The following is a 19,515-nucleotide window of genomic DNA, read 5'->3' on the forward strand; positions in this document are numbered from 1 at the left end:
ATAGCGGATACAGTGCAGTGCACCACTGATATTTGACAGTTTATACATATTTATCTTGAACTTTTTAGCCTTCTTTGAGATATGACTGTGGAGAAAGGACAGAAAAGCTGGAAGAAAGAGCCAGAAAAGACACCGCAAATAGCAGATTCAACCCAAGGTCTCTGCGTTAGCCTTACAGAATATAGGTCATCTGCTCTACCCAGTGAGCTAAACTAGCACACAAATGCCAATATGCCCCAGTGTTTGTAGGAAAACTAATATCAGTCTCTTTGTACCCATGGGCAGTGGGCATTAAATCACTCCCAAAAACTAATTAATAATAAACATGTTGAAGTTTAAGTTAATTGTGGAATTTAATGATCCATACTCCAAGTTACGATCTCTGCTTCCTCTGGGTTGCTTTCTCCTCTCTCGCTCTCTGTCCCTTTCTTCCTCTCTGCCTTTGCCAGGATACTGTTTGCTCTGTCTCTCCCTCTCACTGTGTGTTCATCTGGAGCCTGTCCCAGATCACTTTGAGTGAGATGAGACATGGTACTCCCCTGGTCTAACACAGAGATCCAGACAATCACACATGCTCACTTTCACACCTACAGCCAATTTACAATCACAAATTAGCCTAAAATGTTTAGCCTGTGGGAGGAGGTCAGAACACCTGGAAGAAAACCTCATAAAAGGTAGGGAGAACAAAGCCTGTACAGAAAGTAGTCGTTTTAAATAAGTCTGTATGAGGTAACACCACCCACTACAACCTGTTACTAAGAGTACATGGTGTTTACCATTGCATCCCAGCAAAGACCCACCTAAAGAAAAATGATCATCCATTAAAGTGGACACCACACTTGTAATATTTTCATCACTTTACCTTGCTGCCCTTTCCGATCGGTAACTGAAGCCATTATTTTGATCTCCTCCAAGCCACAGGACTGAGTTGTCAAGCAGTTAGTTTACCTAGTAGAACATGTGAGTTGCTTCTTTGCAGCTGCCTAATCTGTAATCACTAAACTTGATTATGTTTGTGACTTTGACCTGTTAAAATAATTAATTTAACGGTGGCCAGATTTAAATTAGTCATTTTTGACAATAGTTTGGCTGTTAGTTATTCAGCAACTACTTTTTTGCTGCCTTTTGATATCCTTTTCTTTGGTAATAAAAGGGTGAAATGATTAAAAATTGACATTTCATCTGAATTAACTTTTGCCAGTATGCACATAGTAGAAAATACAGTTCTGTGGTTTTGGACCATTATGTTACATTTTAAACAAACATGCAGATAAATCTGTTTTAACACCTGCTGCAGAAATGTGACTTCTTTTTCCATTAATACTCTGAACCTTAAACAGGATTGGCTCAGTTTGGCCCAGAAAGCCCAAACTGGGGTTGTTTTCCACTTATATTCATTCACGTAAAGAACTGTTCATTTTAAAACCTGCTTTTAGGCCCACTTACGCTGGCCTTATTCATGTCTGTGAAACATAAGAAAACCACAGAGTCATTGTGCAGTTCCTAATTAAACAGGATGGCATTGCCCTGATTGTCACCTTGTGTCCCTGCTGCAGACTAGCCTCTTTGAGCACGCTCTTATTGTAACTAGTTTAAACGACCTACAGACTTACTACCACAATGTGAATTAGGCTGCTCAACGCAAATACATGGTCAGTCTGTACAGTCTAAAACCAGCTGTTGTATTTCTGAGTACTGAAGGCTATATTTGACCGGATTAGACTCCTATTTGTGTTTGGAGAGGCTGTTCGTAAAGATGTTTTCTATTCTTAGTCAGGTAAGGAGGTTATTCATAGTAGCTTGCTGAGTTGTAGCTCAGGTGAGTTAGTTTCTCAGACAGCTGTTAATAGTCTTTAGACAAGCTTATTGGCTAATACGTGCAGTGGACTGGCTGCTTTGTTTATGTTCTGACTTTGTAGTGTTGCAACAGAACAGGTGCTCTTATCTTTAAATCAAATTGGTCAAAAAAGTATCAATGAGTACATTTATTTTATTTTTTGCTGCCTTTTGATATCCTTTTCTTTGGTACAGCTTGGTGTCCTGGTGCCTGCAAATTGCACAGAAACATATTGTTGCTTTTGAAGATACTAGTGTGGTGAAATACTAAATATTTACATTATATATTTTCCTTTTTCATTCCCTAACATTAACAATACTGTGTTTGTATGTATTAATGCATATAATATACTAATAGAGTTATAGTCAAATGGGAAAATGATGGTGAGATGAACTTTTTGGTAGCTTACTCTTAAATTTATTATTGCATCATATTTGTGAGGTTTTATTACTCCTGGTCCTGCCTTAATTTCCACGTCAGTCTTCTGTGAAGTACTTTGAACTGCACTTACCTGCTTTGGAGGTACTATACAAATATAGTAGGATTGACTGATTACTTGCTGCCTGCACTGTGGTGTGATACCAGTTAATCTGTGACAGACCAATACCAGCTGACACACATATATATATATATGTAGGTCATTCAGAAAAAGAGGGTTTAAAAAATGCATATATATGCAGCATCAAAGTGTAATAGGTGCATGTCGTAGTAAAAAAACAAAAACAAAAAACCCACCAAGGGTCTAAAGAATAAAATGTTATTAGGTAAATTATTTACACCAATGCTGTCTATTTCAAATATTGTGTCACTGGAAAATAACTAATTACACCTTTGAGATACTTGTACTTGAGTACTTTTTCCACAAAATTAGCTTCACTTTTTTACATTGGGATGGAAATTTGAGCACTGACTGAAATTGCAATATTACCTAGCCCAATTAAGAGACAGCTTTTTTCATTGAAAATATTTGATACCTTTGAGTCCTTCATGGAGCACGATTTGAAGCTAACTCAGAATAATAATAAAATTGCGACACAGCTCAGGTTCTAATTACTGCCAACATCTATGTGGAAACTAAAATGAACTATGTACTGCGGTGCTCAGAGAGTGGCACACAGACTTAGTAAGTGCTCCTTTGCAATCTAGCCTGCTTTCAAAAACACTTTCTAAGTCTCACACACTAATACATGCTCAAGCTGTCCAATCTAAAACCAGCTGTGGGTGCTGGAGTCTATATTTAGCAGAATTAGAGACTCACCTGTGCTTGGAGAGGCTATTTGTAAAGGTTATTTCTATTCTTGGCCAGGTAAGCTTGTTATATACAGTAAGCTGCGTGATAGTGAGTCAGTGTCCTCGAGCGCTGTTGATTTTATTGTATTAGTGTAGTGTTAAGCTTGTAGGTTAACACCTTGGGTCATACATGTACAGTATAGATGCATCAGTCGACATCAGGTTGTGCAGAATGCTGAGGCAGGAATAACAAAGTCACAATAGAAACTCAAGAGCTAACAGAAAATTCATCACCAAGGAAACCATGAGTAAAAAATCAGACACAAATAATACAAAAAAATACATAATAATTCAAACAGACTCTTTAAGAAATAAATGGGGACATTAAAAGGTCAACAAAACAGAACTCTAATCAGAAATAGCATTTAACAAACTGGCCTAACCATATGAGACAGATTGATCTAATATACTACAGGAGTAAAATATTTTAAGTTCAAAGTTGGATACCACATGAACAATGACTAAAATACATATAGAAATGTAAAGACCCAAACCCCTTTGCTGCACTCCCAATGCAGATTTATGTAAGGTCACCACAGAGGGAAAACCAACCTTTTTTTTTTTTTTTTTTTTTTTTTGGCCTGTCCCGTTTGGCTCTTTTGCCCTCAGAATTGTTGTCTAAAGGCAAAGAAAGATGCCCAACGGATTTACTTTACCAAACTGACCATCCCAGCCTTGCCGTAATGGTCCATTTGATTCACCTTTTATTGTTTATTTTATTTTCACTTACTGAATACGGGACAGACTTGACTGGGGGAAAGAAGGGGAGAAAGAAAGAGGGAAAGAGAAACAGCTGAGAAGAGGGACGGGGGAGAAGGGCAAAAGACAAAAACCAACAGAATGAGCAGAGAAAAAAAAATGCATATATCAATCACCTGGATCACCTGCTGAGAAAGAAAAAAGAAAGCAAGCAGAAGAGAACAAGAGTAATAGAATAAACAACATCACAATGATATATGGGAATATGACAGTAAATACTAAATGTTAAACATTATTGTGCAGCACATAAGATCAACAGAACACAGTGTGCTTTGAGGTAGGAGCCAAAAAGGGTGTAGTTTGTGGGTGTGAAAACCAACCTTAACTATACTTACAGTTGAAGAGAGCTTCTTTTGTAACCCAGCTATTTTGAAGCTGCTGCTGGGACACCGATCACTGATTCACATTCACAAAGGCAGAAAACAGCAGCTTTCTTTAGCTCAAGTATAAAAACCCTGTTGTGAGTTTGAGTATACTTGTTCCTTTATTATAAGAGTTACATGTCATTATGTTAGGTAACTTGAGTATAGAGGACTTATTATTTTATTATTAGATATCCAATATTCTTTTGGGTGATGTAATCACTCTAGAAGTGTTTGACCCAGTATTTTGAGTTGTTAAGTTTTGGTGTGTTTGTGCATTATGGATTGTTTTCTTATTCTCTTGTAGTGCTTGTGGTGATGATGATGATGATGATGATTATTAGTTTCATGTTTCTGTTTATCTGTGTTTAAGGATTTGTTGTTTCATGAATTGTTTGAGTTGCATGTGTCTGTCTGCCTCTCTGTCTGCGTCTTTGTTTAGTGGTTTCTTGTTTCCTGTTTTATTGTGAAGGTCTGTGTCTCATGTGAGTGTGTTCAGTTCTGTTAACGAAATTGTCTCGTTAGTCCAATTTCTCCCAGCTGTGTCTCCCTCCTGTTGCCCATTGCCTGATTACCACCCTGTGTATATTAGCCCTGTGTTTTCCTCTGTTTTCCTGTGCTCAGTGTCGCGTGGTACCCTCGGATTATGCCTGTGTGTTTTTGGTCTCAGTGGTCACTTTATGTTTTGTTTGATGCCAGCAATAAAGCTGTGGTTTTCAGTTACATTTCCGTCTCCGAGTCCTGCACTTGGATCCACATCTTCACCTGCCCGCCCACAGAGCCCTGACAAGAAGTGCATATAAAATATAAAACATATGCACAGAAAGTCACCTCTTTTACAGTTAGTTTCCTGTTGTTTAGTTATTTAATTATGAGTTGGTTTGGCCCACCTTTACAGTACAAAAAGATCACTTTAATCTATTACCTTGCACGCAAAGCATATACACCAGCACTCTAATAATAAAGATGTCGACTTTCATTTGCAGTGTTAAACTAAACTGTCCCTGTCCTCTTTTCCCACACAGTTCGAACTCCCATAGTCCATCTCCACCGAGCAGTTCAAACGCCTTCAGCCTGCTGAGCTCTGAGCAGGACAACCCTTCAACCAGCGGCTGCAGGTAAATCCACCACCTGTTGCTGTATAACTGAAGAAGCTTCTTGTCACTTCACGGGACATTCTCACTCTTTGGGCCACAAGAACACCTTACATAATAACACAACCAGCTATTGTGCCTGTTATTTAATCGCTTTCTGAGGGACTGTTTTCCTTGTCTGACTCGCCGCTGTGCGTGTATGTGTGCAACTTGCAGTAGCGAGGAGTCTGCCAAAGCCAAGACGCAGAAGGAGGTGATTAAAACTCTGAAAGAGCTGAAGTTTCACCTGCCTGCTGACAAGAGACACAATAACAAGTCGACCACGCTGAACACCCTGAAGTATGCACTTCGCTGTGTGAAACAGATGGAAGGTGTGTACTGTCTAAAAGCGTCAGTCTGAGTTCCTCTTGTTTCTGTGGTCTGTTCCTCCTTCTTAGTAGCTACTTTTTTATTGAAACACTTAACATTCATGTGTAAATGTTTGCTTTTGACTCCTATTTCTGCCACAAGAATGTCCTCTGCGCAATTTACAGAATTTGCTCAAAGCCAAACCCAAAAAGAAATAAAGGCATAACTTTGAGCAGGAGGGAATGTTTATGTAGGCAGTTTCCAGGTAATGATCTGTAAATGCTCACCTCATTCCTGCTGAAATGCTTGCAGATGTTAATGGGTGGGCAGATGTTTACTTGCGACGCATTTCAGCATAGCACTGAGATTTAGGATTACAGACTATTACATCAGCTCTGTCTTGGTAGTCTTATGTTGATACTATTTTGTTAGTTTTGCTAGTTTTCATCTACTCTGAGCTTATATTTTGAGCATATTCTGACAAAAATGTTCTGTGTATATTTCTTCTTTCAGCCAATGAGGAGTATTACCAGCTCCTGATGATCAATGACAGTCAGCCTTCAGGCCTGGATGTGTCTTCATACACAATAGAGGAGATCGATAGCATCACCTCTGAGTACACTCTCAAAAACAATGTAAGATCTTGAAGTAGCTTTTAAAACTGATTTGTGCTCTTAAACAATAACAAAGATGCAAAGAAAAAGTCTTGTAATTATTATTTTTTTCCTCAAACCACAATTTCATGTCTTCAACAGGATATGTTTGCAGTTGCCGTGTCTCTTATCACTGGAAGGATAGTCTACATTTCTGACCAGGCTGCCTCCATCCTCAACTGTAAGAGAGATGTGTTCAGAAACACCAAGTTTGTGGAGTTTCTTACACCGCAGGATGTCAGCGTCTTTTACAGCTTCACGACGCCTTATCGCCTGCCCTCCTGGAGCATGTGCACTGGAGCAGGTATGGTGACGACAGAGATCTCTGAAGTAATTGTTCTTATGGACCACCAGAAGGGATTTCAACGTTAATATAAGGACAGATTTCCAATACAATAGTTTCAAGAACAGTTACAGTATAGCAAAAGAAAAGCCAAATAAGTACAAATATGGGTTTATCCAAGAGGGCTTAGCTTTTGAGCGTTTAAGTTAAATTCAGACAAGTAATAAGAGGATGATGTCAGACCATCCATTACAAGTACCAGAACTATATAAAGACTTCACAGAAATAGAAAAACATCTGAGAGTCTATAATGAAGAGGCTTAGAGGTACTTTATTAAGTTTATGTTCAATGGATTCAAGTTATCCATTTAAAACCGCTGATGTTTACCCCTTTTCACTCAGCTATATGGAACAGATCGAGCTGTCTCAGTCGTTAAAGCATAATCTGGAAATTATAATGGGTTGCCAAATGGGGAAGCTTTTAAAAGTCCACAAAAGAACAAAACGTGCAAATGTCCAAGACACAGTTTGAAATCGGATAATGAATACCCTTCATTTAATTTTCCCAGAGAGACTCTGTGTAACGGATAATGGCCAGCTTCACCAGTCAGTGTGGTGCCTTAAATCTTGTTTACGCACAAAGACCCTTTTAGAGGTCCTGCATTTAAATCCCAGATGAGCCCTGTGTGTGGGGAATAGCTCAGAAGGGTGGTGGTAAATATGGTGCTTGTAACACAAAGTGCTCAATAAGACTAAATATACTCCATAAATCATTTACTCTTTCTCCCAATTAGGCCTGGAATTATTTTGGCTGGTGTACCATGTATGTTTAAATTCATTTAAAGTAAGTGCAGGGCTGGGCTTCCAAAGGATGTTTATTGATGGAATTAATCAACCATTGGACACCAACAGGAGACCAGACTCTCACCACCATTTGGCTGGATCGTGTTGCTTTTGAATTAAAACGTTTCTCTTCCCATTTCAGAGTCGTCCCCGCCTGACTGCATGCAGGAGAAGTCCTTTTTCTGTCGTATCAGGTGGGTGGGTGCTGGGTCAAATGCAGTGTCGGGCCATCTGCTGCTCGTACCTGCTCTTAGTTCATATTCATACTTTCTATCCAGGCTAGATGCTTTTTCAATGAGTTTGTGACATCATATGCATAAAAACCTGTAAACAGCTGCTTTTTCCAGGCCAGCGTTAAAGACCATTTACATATTAACAACACACTTAGCATTTGTTAGGATGTTCCACAGACTTCTATAGCATTCTTTAAATCTTTTATTTTAAAGAATTCTTTTATTTAACTATATTTTTTAGTATTGGTCTGATTTATGGGGTCACATCAGAGATCTAAAACCTTAAACAGAACAGCTATTTAAAGTTGTGCACACAAACATTCACTCCTATTTACTGATGGGTGGAAAATGACCACAGAGCGCCCCCATGTGTTCAGATTCTAAAATCCAAAAGCGATTAAACTAGAGGGTATTTGTGCATACTTGACTCATGTACCCAGTCTCATCTTTGTTTGGCTCACTTTACCTCTTTTGCCTAATATCCAGCAGTGGTAAGGAGTGTGAGGGTGACCTGCAGTACTATCCATTCCGCATGACGCCTTACCTGATGAAGGTCCAGGATACAGTGCACACTGAAGACCAGTTCTGCTGCCTCCTTCTGGCTGAGAGGGTCCACTCTGGCTATGATGGTAAAAATATTGAATATGAATATGTTTCTCCTAATTTGGCTTCTCTTTACCGGCTCCCTATTAAATCCAGAGCTGAATTTAAATTTCTTCTCCTCCTATAAAAGGTCTCGAGATATCAGTCATATCTTAAAAGCCCTATTAGTACAATAATATCCTAATGGAGCACTTTGCTATCAAACTGCAGGCTTACTTGTGGTTCCTACAGTTTCTGAAAGTAGAATGGGAGGCCGAGCCTTCAGCTTTCAGACTCCTGTCCTGTGGAAGTGACTCCCAGCCAGCGTTTAGAAGACTAACACCCTCTCTAATTTTAAGATTAGACTTAAAACTTCCCTTTTTCTTGAAGATTGTTGGGGTTTTCTCTCTGACACCGTAAGGTCTTCATCATACAATTTTAAAAAGTGTGTTAAGAAGACTGTCGTTGTGTTTTGGTGCTATAGAAATTAAAGTGAACTGTATCTGTATATTTTTTTTTATCCTTAAGCACCCAGAATTCCAACAGACAAGCAGATCTTCACCACCACTCACTCTCCAAGCTGTGTGTTCCAGGATGTGGATGAGAGGTAAGCCAAGAATGCTTTTACTGCTGAATTTAAACTAAGTGATCTCTGAAAAAGGTGCAAACATTTGGTGATGTTGGCTGCTAACACTGCACTTTGTTTCAGGGCAGTACCTCTTCTTGGGTACCTCCCACAGGACCTGATTGGCACCCCAGTCCTCTGCCACCTGCATCCCAGTGACCGCCCGATCATGCTGGCTATTCACAGAAAGAGTGAGCCCACACAAAATTGACAGAAGAAACATCAACATCCAGTGTAAGCAGGGGAAATCAGCGCCTGTCTCAATCTGTTTGTTTTTCCTCTGCAGTCCTCCAGTGTGCAGGCCAACCGTTTGACCACTCGTCCATCAGGTTCTGTGCAAGAAATGGAGAGTACATCATCTTAGACACCAGCTGGTCCAGTTTTGTCAATCCTTGGAGCCGCAAAGTCTCCTTTGTTATTGGGAGACACAAAGTCCGCATGTAAGTATTTATTACCTAAACAAGTTGATACATACATTTAAATCGATATTAGATTAATATTTGACCACGGCATATGTGACATTATAGAAACAAGTTCTTAATTGGATGACAAAGCTGCTTCACGTAAGATGTGCTTGTTTACCAGGGGCCCCGTGAATGAAGACATTTTTATGGGCCCAGTCTCAGGCGTCAGAGAGGTGAAGACCATGGACTCTGACGTCCAGGAGATTACTGAGCAGATCCATCGGCTCCTGCTACAGGTGAGGAAAAAAACAAAACTAATATAAATTTTATAAGCTGAAAGGAAAAAAATTCAGTTGGAAGGTAAAAGAAAGAGCAACATTTCAAGACCCTACACAGACTAAGGATTGATCGAGGGAAGGAGATTAACAGTTACTGTTATTGCAGGTGCAATGTCCTCTCTGTCCCTGGAAATAATCTCTTCATTTGTTCCTGTTTAATCTTTTTCTTTTGTCTTGTTTTTTATGTAACCAGCCTGTTCATAACAGTGGGTCCAGCGGCTATGGTAGTCTGCACAGCAACGACCACTTTCTTGAAATAGGCTCCTCTAACGAGAGCCTGTCGTACAACAAGATGCATCAAGAGGAAGAGGACATGAGGGGCAAAGCCAGACCTGTGAGTAAACCCACAAACATGCATTATTTCTTAAACGCTGCATGCACTGCATTTATTGTTTGACATTTTAGTTTAGCATCCGAGTTTGAGTTCAGCAGCCTTGAAAACAAGGCACGTGTGCATGCATGTCGCAGATCAAACACAGTCCAAATACATGCATGTTAGGTGCACTGGCAAGTCTTACCCTGCATGTAAGGGATATGAAGCTCTCGAGTTGTATAGAAAAAAAGCACTGTATGTGTGACGAGGTAAATGTGGCTTGTAGTCTAAAGAGCACTGAGTAGTGAGTCATGCTCACTTTCTCTTTATGGACGTCTGATTATTCAACAGTTGGCAGTGAAACTATTCAGAATCTTGAACCTCAAGTTGCTGCTAACCACTAAGTAAATTATTCACTTGATTATATGGCGAAGAAGTGACTAAGGAAGGGAATTAGGTCACTGTTACAGCTCACTGCAGTGAATCCTTACCCATGTGGTCAGGGTAACAGCACTTTTGCCTCAGGATTATGAAACAAATTTAGCCAAGATTAATATGAATTTAGTCTTAATATTCTTGTATTATTATTTTGAATGAAAAGTCTGAGCAGATTGTAAATGATTGACTCTTGTTTGTCTATTACCAGCGAACTTTTCAAGAAATCTGCAAGGGAATTCATCTTCAGAAGAGAGAAGAGCAGCAGACGGCAAAGCCAGACAACAAAAAAAGCAATGCCAGTAAGTCCAGTGAATAATTATCTGCATATTTGCTAGGTTGCAGAGCTAATTTTTTGCAAATTGTTCAGTCGCTGATACAATGATGTGATTTCATATTAATCTTAGACACTAATGCCTAATTTGTCTGCTGCAGAGTCTGTACAGAAGAAGAGCCAAGCCGTGGTGCGACCCAAAGACTCGGCTGCTCCTGTTAACTGGAAGGAGGCGGGATCACCTATGGAGGAGAGCAGAGCCTCTTTCCAGGAGGACCTGGCCTTCAATGATCAGACTGTATACTCCTACCAGCAGATCAGCTGCCTGGACAGTGTTATCAGGTACAGAGATGACTCATTAGAAGAAAATGCCAGCCATTAGCATTGCCCATCCCATGTAGAGGGACTTTATATGTTCCTGTAATACGTAATGGATACAAAGAAAGTTCAGCAAGTTCTCTGTATCATATTTCTCTGTTACTGTCCACATTCATGGTTTTACCAGGGAGGAATTGGAAAGAATTGTTACTATAAAATTCAACCTTTACAGAGTTCCTAAAGTTCTTGATTGTCTTTGACTTTTACAATCGGGTATTATCAGCATAAATACTAATTTTGTGATTGAAAAATCCCTGTAGGTACTTGGAGAGCTGTAATGTTCCCATCACCATGAAAAGGAAATGCCAGTCTCTCTCTAACACCACGTCCTCAAACTCTGATGAGGACAAACAGAAGGGATCCAGCAGCATGCAGCTGTCTAATGGTATGTGGCACTACTTCAGATCATCTAAAATAAGAATAACACAAACCTCTTACCTTTTTTTTTTTTATCATGCAAAGTTACAGCCTTCTAAGGCTTTCAGACTCTTCCCTTTAAACTTCTCTATCAGACTCTTCTACAATACCACTTCCTTGTCAGTAGTTCCTGTTCTCTGTTCTCTTTGGCAGAATCATCCTTGTTGAAGGATCAGTCTGGTCTCTCTGCTTTGGACGATCAAGATAAAAAGTCCACTGACGCAGCCACAGCGGTAGTGGGCACTTCGCGGCCCCTACCTGTACCAAACAAACCAGAAAGTGTGGTGTCCATAACCAGCCAGTGTAGCTACAGTAGCACCATAGTGCATGTTGGGGACAAGAAACCTCAACCCGAGTCAGGTACAGTGACGTGAAAAAGTACTGACCTCCAACCAGATTCCCTCTATTGTTGCATATTTAATATACTGGAACTCTACAGGTATCTGATTATTAAGACAAAAAAAATGTTGTTCGATGTGAATCGCACACTCTTCAGCTTATTTCTGTTTAAAGAGCACTACAGAGTACTGAAAAATCACTGATTTGGAGTGATATTGGCGACTGTAACGGATGCAACAGATTGTTTTTTTAAACCTATTACTGTGGATATTTTAGTGCTTTTTACTTCATGTATGCAAAAAATCCGTTTCTGCCTCTTGGAGATCTGAAACGTCTCAGTGTGGAAAAATATTCAATAATAGAAGAAATCAGAGGAAAATGGCTTCTCACAGCACTGTAAATGCAGCCTGTATGTGTACGTGCTGATTTATGTGTGTCTGTGTGTTTGTGATGCTGTAGTTTATCAGCAAAACCTTCAATACAGGAAAAAAAAACAATGGCAAATTTTCAGTTCAAGTTCCAGTATGTATGAAGTGGGTTTGTGTCCTATTTGAAATAACTGCAAAGGTTTATGATGGGGGGGGACAAAGACACATGCACACACACTATGGCAGTTTAACACACTAGACTGCCATAAATATACTCAGTTACAGAGAGTTTAGACAGTCAGTAGGAAAAACTGCAAAAAGCTAAAACGGCTCGATTGTCTGCACCAAAGCCCAGTATGAATTAAATAAGGATTATCTTAAACTGAAACCATGCAAAGCTACTCTGCAGTTCAAACATGTAACATAATAATCCACCTTAGTTCAGAATAACAAAACCAACAGTTATGTCTATAGCTTCTGTTCTCTGAAGGAGAGGACTGAGGTACAACACGTGTAGTATAGGATATCGCAACGCATACTATGTGCTGTACTGAGTGAATCGACTGAAAATGAACTGAGCTATTTATGCAAAAATGCAGCAAAACTCTCACTGATTGTGCACCGCTTCATGTTAATACCTCAGCCCAATTTCTCTATATTCATTGGCTGTAACTGTTGTACTTCACTGCAATGTCTTAACTGTGCAGTTGCTTTACAGACTGTTGGCTTTGAACGTGGTTCCCAATTTGAGTGAGCCTTTCTTTCAGTGTGTCATTATATGTTCCAGTGTAGGCTACTGCATTGTTTTCTCTATGTTGCTTTTGTCTTTGTCGCTTTTAATAATAAAATGTTGTGTTGCATTAAAAACCCCACCTTCTGTTGCTTTACAGCTTATTAAAGTTATTCTCTTGCTGTCATTCATGCAGAGATCATAGAGGACGTACCGGGCACAGGGGAAGTGGCCGAATCCAGCCAGAACCTTGCGGCTCCTCCGTGTGCATTTTCACCTCCCAGTCAGGAGAGAGAGTGCTACAAGAAGCTGGGCTTGACCAAGCAGGTTTTGGCAGCACATACGCAGAAGGAGGAGCAGGCCTTTCTGTGTCACTTCAGAGAGCTTCGCAGACTCTCCCCCCTCGAAGCAAACTGCTCCGAGTACCTGGAGCGTCAGAAAGAACAGATCGGCAGCGATGGTACAACTAAACACCAACCCCATACTGACACAGGAAGGATAATTCTGGCTCACTGCAATTTACGTCCATGTCTATTTATAACCTGTTTAATCTCTATTTATAATTTATGACTCATTCCATTGATTAAACATCTTCGGAGATGGTGACACAGCTTTAAAAAAGACTAGAAATAGAGTAACAGACACAAACTAACTTTGAAATCAATCCCAAAGCTAGAGGAGTTTTATTTTGAAGAAAAAAAAAAGTGACAAAGAAATATTATGAGGAATATTCTCTACAGTTTACTGACTGGCTCCCTGTTTCAACCTTAATCTGTTATATTTCCACTAGCTATGACTGCACAGTATATTTGTTTCGGTGCAGCAAGGATGTTTTTATGTGGTTTAGATCACCTGCTTCCAACTTTTATGATATTTACAACAATATTTTTTACTCTCTCCTATCCTATTATTCATAGGAGGAATCTGTAAATTGTCCACTCGGACAATGCGTGAGGAAAATTTTCATGAAAACTTTAAATAAAATATTGTTTTTCATTTCCTTGATCGTCTAGTTGCACCTGCTGTTCGACCCAAACAGGGTGGAGCGTTTGCAGAGCCAACCACACGGAGAAGCACGCGGAATAAGAAGACCAAATCAAAGAGGGCTAAACAGGTCGAGTCCTCCGACAGCACAGCGTCCCATCAAGGACCACAGCTGCAGCGGCCTTCTTTTCCAAACTACAGCCTTAACCAGACATCTTGGTCTCCCTCTGAGGCAACGCAGTCGGCTTTTCCCATGGCCTACCCTACCGTGATGCCAGGCTACCCTCTCCAGGTTTACCCCAGAGCTGAGTCCATAGGTCCACGGACAGATACCACTACACAAAACTTTAGGGACAGCCAGGGTGCTCAAGCCACTCCTGGCCCCTCATCCATCCATTCTGCTCCCTACACCTCCCCCATGGTCACCCCCATTGTGGCTCTAGTACTCCCTAACTACCTGTACCCTGTAATGGGCCCCGGTCCTCCACCACAGCAGCCAGTGTACCAAGCAGAGACTGGGGTCTTCCCCACCCAAACATTGCCTTTTGCTCAGGCTGCCTTTCCATTCCCACCTTCCTTCAGCGGTCAGACTCAGTTCAACGTTCAGACCAATTTCACTCCTCCTCAAGCAGCAGGCAGCTCAACTCCATCATTCTGCTTCCCACCATCCTCGGAAATCCCTAAGCCTTCCGTTGAAGGACAGTCTCGGTCCTCAACGCCACAGTCTGGAGGAGCTGAAGGCCAGGCCTCCCCTCGCTTATTCCAGTCACGCTGCAGCTCACCCCTTAACCTGCTGGAGCTGGAACTGAACGTGGACAGGCAGGACGGCGCGATGCTCCCCTCTGGAGGACGAGGAAATACTGCAGCTGAGAGGGAGCAAACAGCAAGTGCCAGCCAGCCTAAGGAGAGGGAACTGAATCAGGTAAACAAGGAAATACAACTTCCCTTTGTCCTGTTTTTTTCCCACCTGGATCCTTCTTAATCTGTCAGCAGCCCACAGTGTCAAAGAATTTTAACGTCGTGGGCTCCCTTTATAGGCTGTGGCATGTTCCCCCATAAAGTTCACTATATATGCATCTCAGTTTGTGGGCTTTAATGGCGTTATGACAGTGATTTTATCCAAAATTATTTCCACTAAATAACTTCTGTTTTGCTATTGTAAAAACTCCTCCGATTAAATGTGGCCCAGGGTGTGTTAATCATGTTATTATTCCTTACACCCTTTAGCCATCTCTCAGTCTCCTTGGTCCTCCAGGACCGTTGTATTTCGGGGGTACAGCCTGTTTCTGTGAGCGTTTGTCTTGGGATAAAGTGTGCTCTAGGCTGAGTGCTTTCAGCAACGAGGTAGGCAAATCATCGTAAAACCTCCGCACTTTTCAAATCCCATTTCTTCCCGATTCCATGTCAACTGTTCCAGTTACTGTTTTCCTTTTCATGACTTATGAGTATTATTATTGCTTGTTCAGTAGACGCTGATTTTTAGCTGAAGCATGACAATGAAAACCGCCTAAGAAGCATAATAAAACCTGGAGGCACGTGCCCTCTTGAGGAAGTTAATTACAGGATAGTATTCTGTATGTGCACCTTTGGAATAATCCAGTTTTAATAATTGGTTATAAAATGAGAACTGATCTTTATTTAACTGACCATTACAAACACCAAAACACGAACAATTTAAGTTTTCTCTGTTTTTCAATCAACACAGCCATTAAGTATTTGTTGTGCTAGAAGGAAAATAACCCAAAATGCTATGTTTAACTGGTCAGAAATGCTCTGGCAGAAGAAACTTCAAATGTTTTTGGTAGCTGTGGGTTGAAGAGCATATTTTTCTGCCAAATTTTGGACTTCTCTTCCTCAGCTTAGCCAGATTCACAAGATGTCTGAAGTGAAGCGCTCTCTTGAGTTCATTTAACTGTGTCTCTGGGGTCTGACTGGATACTGGACAGATTTTTCTCTATTTGTAGTTATTCTGCAGTGGGTTTATTTCCAGGCCCAGAAAAACTCAAATCATGATCTTTTTTCTACCGTACAGCGCACATAGCGTGTATGTTCTCCCCCAAGCAATTCAACCTAACTTTCCTCAGTTCAAAAAAAGCATTATAGAGTGTCATATTGACAAGTCGAGGCACACGGTAAGATCAGCTTCCGCTGGTGTCCTGCTGCAGATCCCATCCTTCATCTCTCACCTTTTTAAATAAGTCAATTCAATTCAATTGTATTTACACAGCGCCAAATCACAACAACAGTCGCCCTACAATAATACATACAGAGAAAAACCCAACAATCATATGACGCCCTGTGAGCAAGCTCTTTGGCGACAGTGGGAAGGAAAAACTCCCTTTTAACAGGAAGAAACCTCCGCAGGACCGGGCTCAGGGAGGGGCGGGCATCTGCTGCAACCGGTTGGGGTGAGAGAAGGAAGACAGGATAGAAAACATGCTGTGGAAGAGAGACAGAGATTAATAACAAGTGTGATTCAATGCAGAGGTCAAGTTCTCTCTTCACACATGCCAACAGTGTGGTTTGACTTACTGGATTGGATATCTCCAGTGGGGTTTTTAAAGCCTGTAGCCCATGGGTCTACTATACTGTGGGTGTTTGAACTATGTGCTTCATATTACTGAAGACGATACACTAATTTGTGTGTTAGTCCTTTAAAAAAAATGCATTTTTCAGAATTGTTACTTTGATGAAGATCAGACCACGCTTAAACTGATGCAGCTACTTCTAAATGGTTCACCTTCGTATTTTTTCCATTGCACATACACTGATTTTAGCATGACCTCCACAGCTGTGGGAACCTGATTCACAATTAAACATGTGGAAGGGGGTATTGTCGTTTGTATTGTACCGAGATGATATAATGAAGAAAGGAAAAGTGGTTTGCAGCCATCTTCTGTATTTTGCAAATGCTTTTCTAATTATAATATACATATTGCATTCATGAATTATTGACTTCCCTCACTTTAAATTAGCTGGAAAAGGATCAGGATCATGTATCTAATTTAAATCAACTACACTGGTCTCCTCGGTCCTTGTGAACCAACGAGTGTTTGCTGAGAATGACAGTTTTTTATGATTAAGCAGAAACATGCTCCCAGGTGAGTCTTTAAAATCTGAGGCAGGATGTAAAACGGCAAGAGAAACGGCGTCTGCGAGTGTAATGAATGCTTCAGTGTGAGGACCTGAATCCTGCTCCTCTGATGTGGTGTTCCTTCAATATTTGTTTTTGCAGACAAGCTCGCAATGTGACGCTAACAACAGCGATGCCAACTCTTCATCCAGTGACATGCTGAACATTATCCTCCAAGAGGACTCCTTTTCGGGCACCGGCTCAGCCACCTCAGGGTCCATGGGCTACAGAACGTCAGCCAGCGGCACTTCGAATAGCGGGACATCTGAGGGCAGGACGTCAGCCAGCAGAGTCTCAGGTAGTCCTACAGTTATAACCATGTGTTTTAACTTGTGATTGCTATACAGATTTGAAGTTTTTGTCCAAGTTTTTTTTTTTTTTTTTTTAACAGAGCAAGCAATGTTTAACATTTCTAAACGCAGTAGCGTTCTTTAGAAAGCATAAATTATTTCTGTTTGCATACAATAACAGAATTATTTCAAAAGAAAGACAAAAATTACCAGAGTTAGTATTATTAGCCCACCTGAAAAGCTGACCTTTTATTGATCCATAATGTAAACAACAGCTGTGGAATGATGTGCTTTAACTTCTTACTTTGCAAAGCTAACAAAATCAAGTTAAAAACTGAGGGTTTTCTTTCAATTTACACACAGTATAAAAACTTCAGCGAGGGTTCGAGTTGTCACTTGAGAAAGCATCCTGCTAAAAAAAAATAAAATCAGTTTAGACTTGAGAAAAAGAACCGCTGATGTTTAAAGAGCAGGAGATGGAAATGCTGTGATGACTTTGTATAGCCAAGTGTCAAGAACTGAACTGAGAAATCTCATCATTAAAGAGAACCACACAGTACAGAGTGAGCGTGGTAGAGGTAGGAAGTGAAAGGTTTCCAAAACTCTGCGAAATTAATATTTAGCCTGTGTAAAATAAGCATTGTCCCCTCAATGATAAATGTCCTGTTATTAGGTAGGCCAATGGAAAGCTTTTAAAACTACATAATTTGTCATATGATCATCAACTTACTTGGCCTCTAACAATACTCTGCTCTTTGGCTCCTCTCAGAAAGCACCAACAGTAGCAAATACTTTGGCAGTGTGGACTCATCGCTGCACAGCCAGAAGGTCAAAGGTCATATGAGCGGCAGAGATGGAAGACGCGGCAGAATGGAGCAGAGCGACCATATCACAAAGTATGTACTGCAGGACCCGCTGTGGCTGCTCATGGCTAACACAGATGAGAAGGTCATGATGACCTATCAGCTGGCCTCGCAGTGAGTGGGAGAATGGGGCTCAGCCAGTGAGGAGTAGGATAAATGGCCCTGTAGACACTGTGGTGTGGTAGTTATTCACCATCTGTTTGTAATGGAAGGTTCCTCAGTAATGCACTAGTGATAAGGCTGTGTGCGTGTGCAGGAAACTTGGTGTGGGGATGCCTGAAGGCAACAGCTTGCTAAAAGACTGTTTAACATGTTTAACCGAGTCCCCACCATTGGAAAGCGTATGCGCAGTTTTAACCCACCCTGTAAAACTGCTTTACATTCATCACTAGCTAGCTTTGATCTCAGGTGAACCACTGGCTGAATAGATGTTTAACTACACATTTAATCCCATTTAATATAAAAAGAAGTGCAATGTCAACAGTGAGACTCCTTTTTTTCCTGCACGATGAAGAAATGATGCTGTCGTATGATGATGCTGTCTGGTGGTGGTCAGAGGGCCCGGTGGCGCCAGTGTCCGGCAGCCTCGCCTCAGTGTGCCCCAGGGCAGCTGTGGCTACAGTGTAGCTTGCCATCACCAGTGTGTGAATGTGTGTGTGAATGACTGAATGTAGTGTAAAGCGCTTTGGGGTCCTTAGGGACTAAGTAAAGCGCTATACAAATACAGGCCATTTACCATTTAAATGCAAGAAATCTGTCAGTACAAATAAATAAATGTGTTAAATTACAGAAAAGGCCCACTGCCCAGAAAATATTCAATATAAATTCTGGCATCCTTATTCTAATAGGATTAGATTAGTGCTAGTCTACAAGGCATCTACTGGGATGCTGACTGACTACCACATCTTCCAGAGAAAGAAGATGCGATACTTTCAATGAACCCTTTTCAGGCAGCATCACTTGATATACTCAGACTCTTTATGCATCTACCACACACTCCCTTAACTGTGGTAGCAAATGTTCATCTTCCTGTTGTGTTGCATCATCTCTGTGTAAGAGGGAGCACGGAAACTTTTTGTGTTCAGTGTTTGTAAATGTGGAGGAAAAGAGAAACTGCAATCTGTAATCATGACACAGAAGCTCCAACCCTGATGGTTGTAGTAAGACTTTTGACCACTAGATGGAATCCTCACAACAAAAGAGATCTGCTGTGTTGGGTGTGAGGAGCCTGACAGCGAAACTTTGTTCGAACATAAAAGTAATAAATTATCCAAAAGTGCAACATAAGCATGCAAATCGAAGCTTCCAGTGTTGTTTATCTGAGCATTTGTCACATGTGT

General features: G+C 40.8%; 1 protein-coding gene across 3 annotated transcripts in view; it reads left to right on the top strand.

Annotated features, from left to right (window-relative positions):
• per2 (period circadian clock 2) overlaps positions 1-19,515 on the top strand; it is a 33,639-nt gene that overhangs the window by 12,070 nt on the left and 2,054 nt on the right. Inside the window, exons 3-22 of one of the 3 annotated variants that reach the window (XM_080907547.1) lie at positions 5,274-5,366; positions 5,559-5,713; positions 6,204-6,325; positions 6,446-6,647; positions 7,612-7,663; positions 8,189-8,331; positions 8,813-8,891; positions 8,994-9,100; positions 9,196-9,349; positions 9,495-9,609; positions 9,845-9,985; positions 10,611-10,701; positions 10,835-11,015; positions 11,312-11,436; positions 11,622-11,828; positions 13,102-13,365; positions 13,919-14,811; positions 15,117-15,233; positions 17,125-17,320; positions 18,082-18,208. In XM_080907547.1, coding sequence (XP_080763673.1) covers positions 5,274-5,366; positions 5,559-5,713; positions 6,204-6,325; positions 6,446-6,647; positions 7,612-7,663; positions 8,189-8,331; positions 8,813-8,891; positions 8,994-9,100; positions 9,196-9,349; positions 9,495-9,609; positions 9,845-9,985; positions 10,611-10,701; positions 10,835-11,015; positions 11,312-11,436; positions 11,622-11,828; positions 13,102-13,365; positions 13,919-14,811; positions 15,117-15,233; positions 17,125-17,320; positions 18,082-18,208 — 3,564 coding nt within the window. The remainder of the gene's footprint in view (positions 1-5,273; positions 5,367-5,558; positions 5,714-6,203; positions 6,326-6,445; positions 6,648-7,611; positions 7,664-8,188; positions 8,332-8,812; positions 8,892-8,993; positions 9,101-9,195; positions 9,350-9,494; positions 9,610-9,844; positions 9,986-10,610; positions 10,702-10,834; positions 11,016-11,311; positions 11,437-11,621; positions 11,829-13,101; positions 13,366-13,918; positions 14,812-15,116; positions 15,234-17,124; positions 17,321-18,081; positions 18,209-19,515) is intronic. The other 2 variants (XM_080907549.1, XM_080907548.1) reach the window with 2 other exon arrangements.

Source organism: Rhamphochromis sp. 'chilingali' (assembly GCF_963969265.1).
Source record: "Rhamphochromis sp. 'chilingali' genome assembly, chromosome: 16".
Classification (NCBI taxonomy): domain Eukaryota; kingdom Metazoa; phylum Chordata; class Actinopteri; order Cichliformes; family Cichlidae; genus Rhamphochromis; species Rhamphochromis sp. 'chilingali'.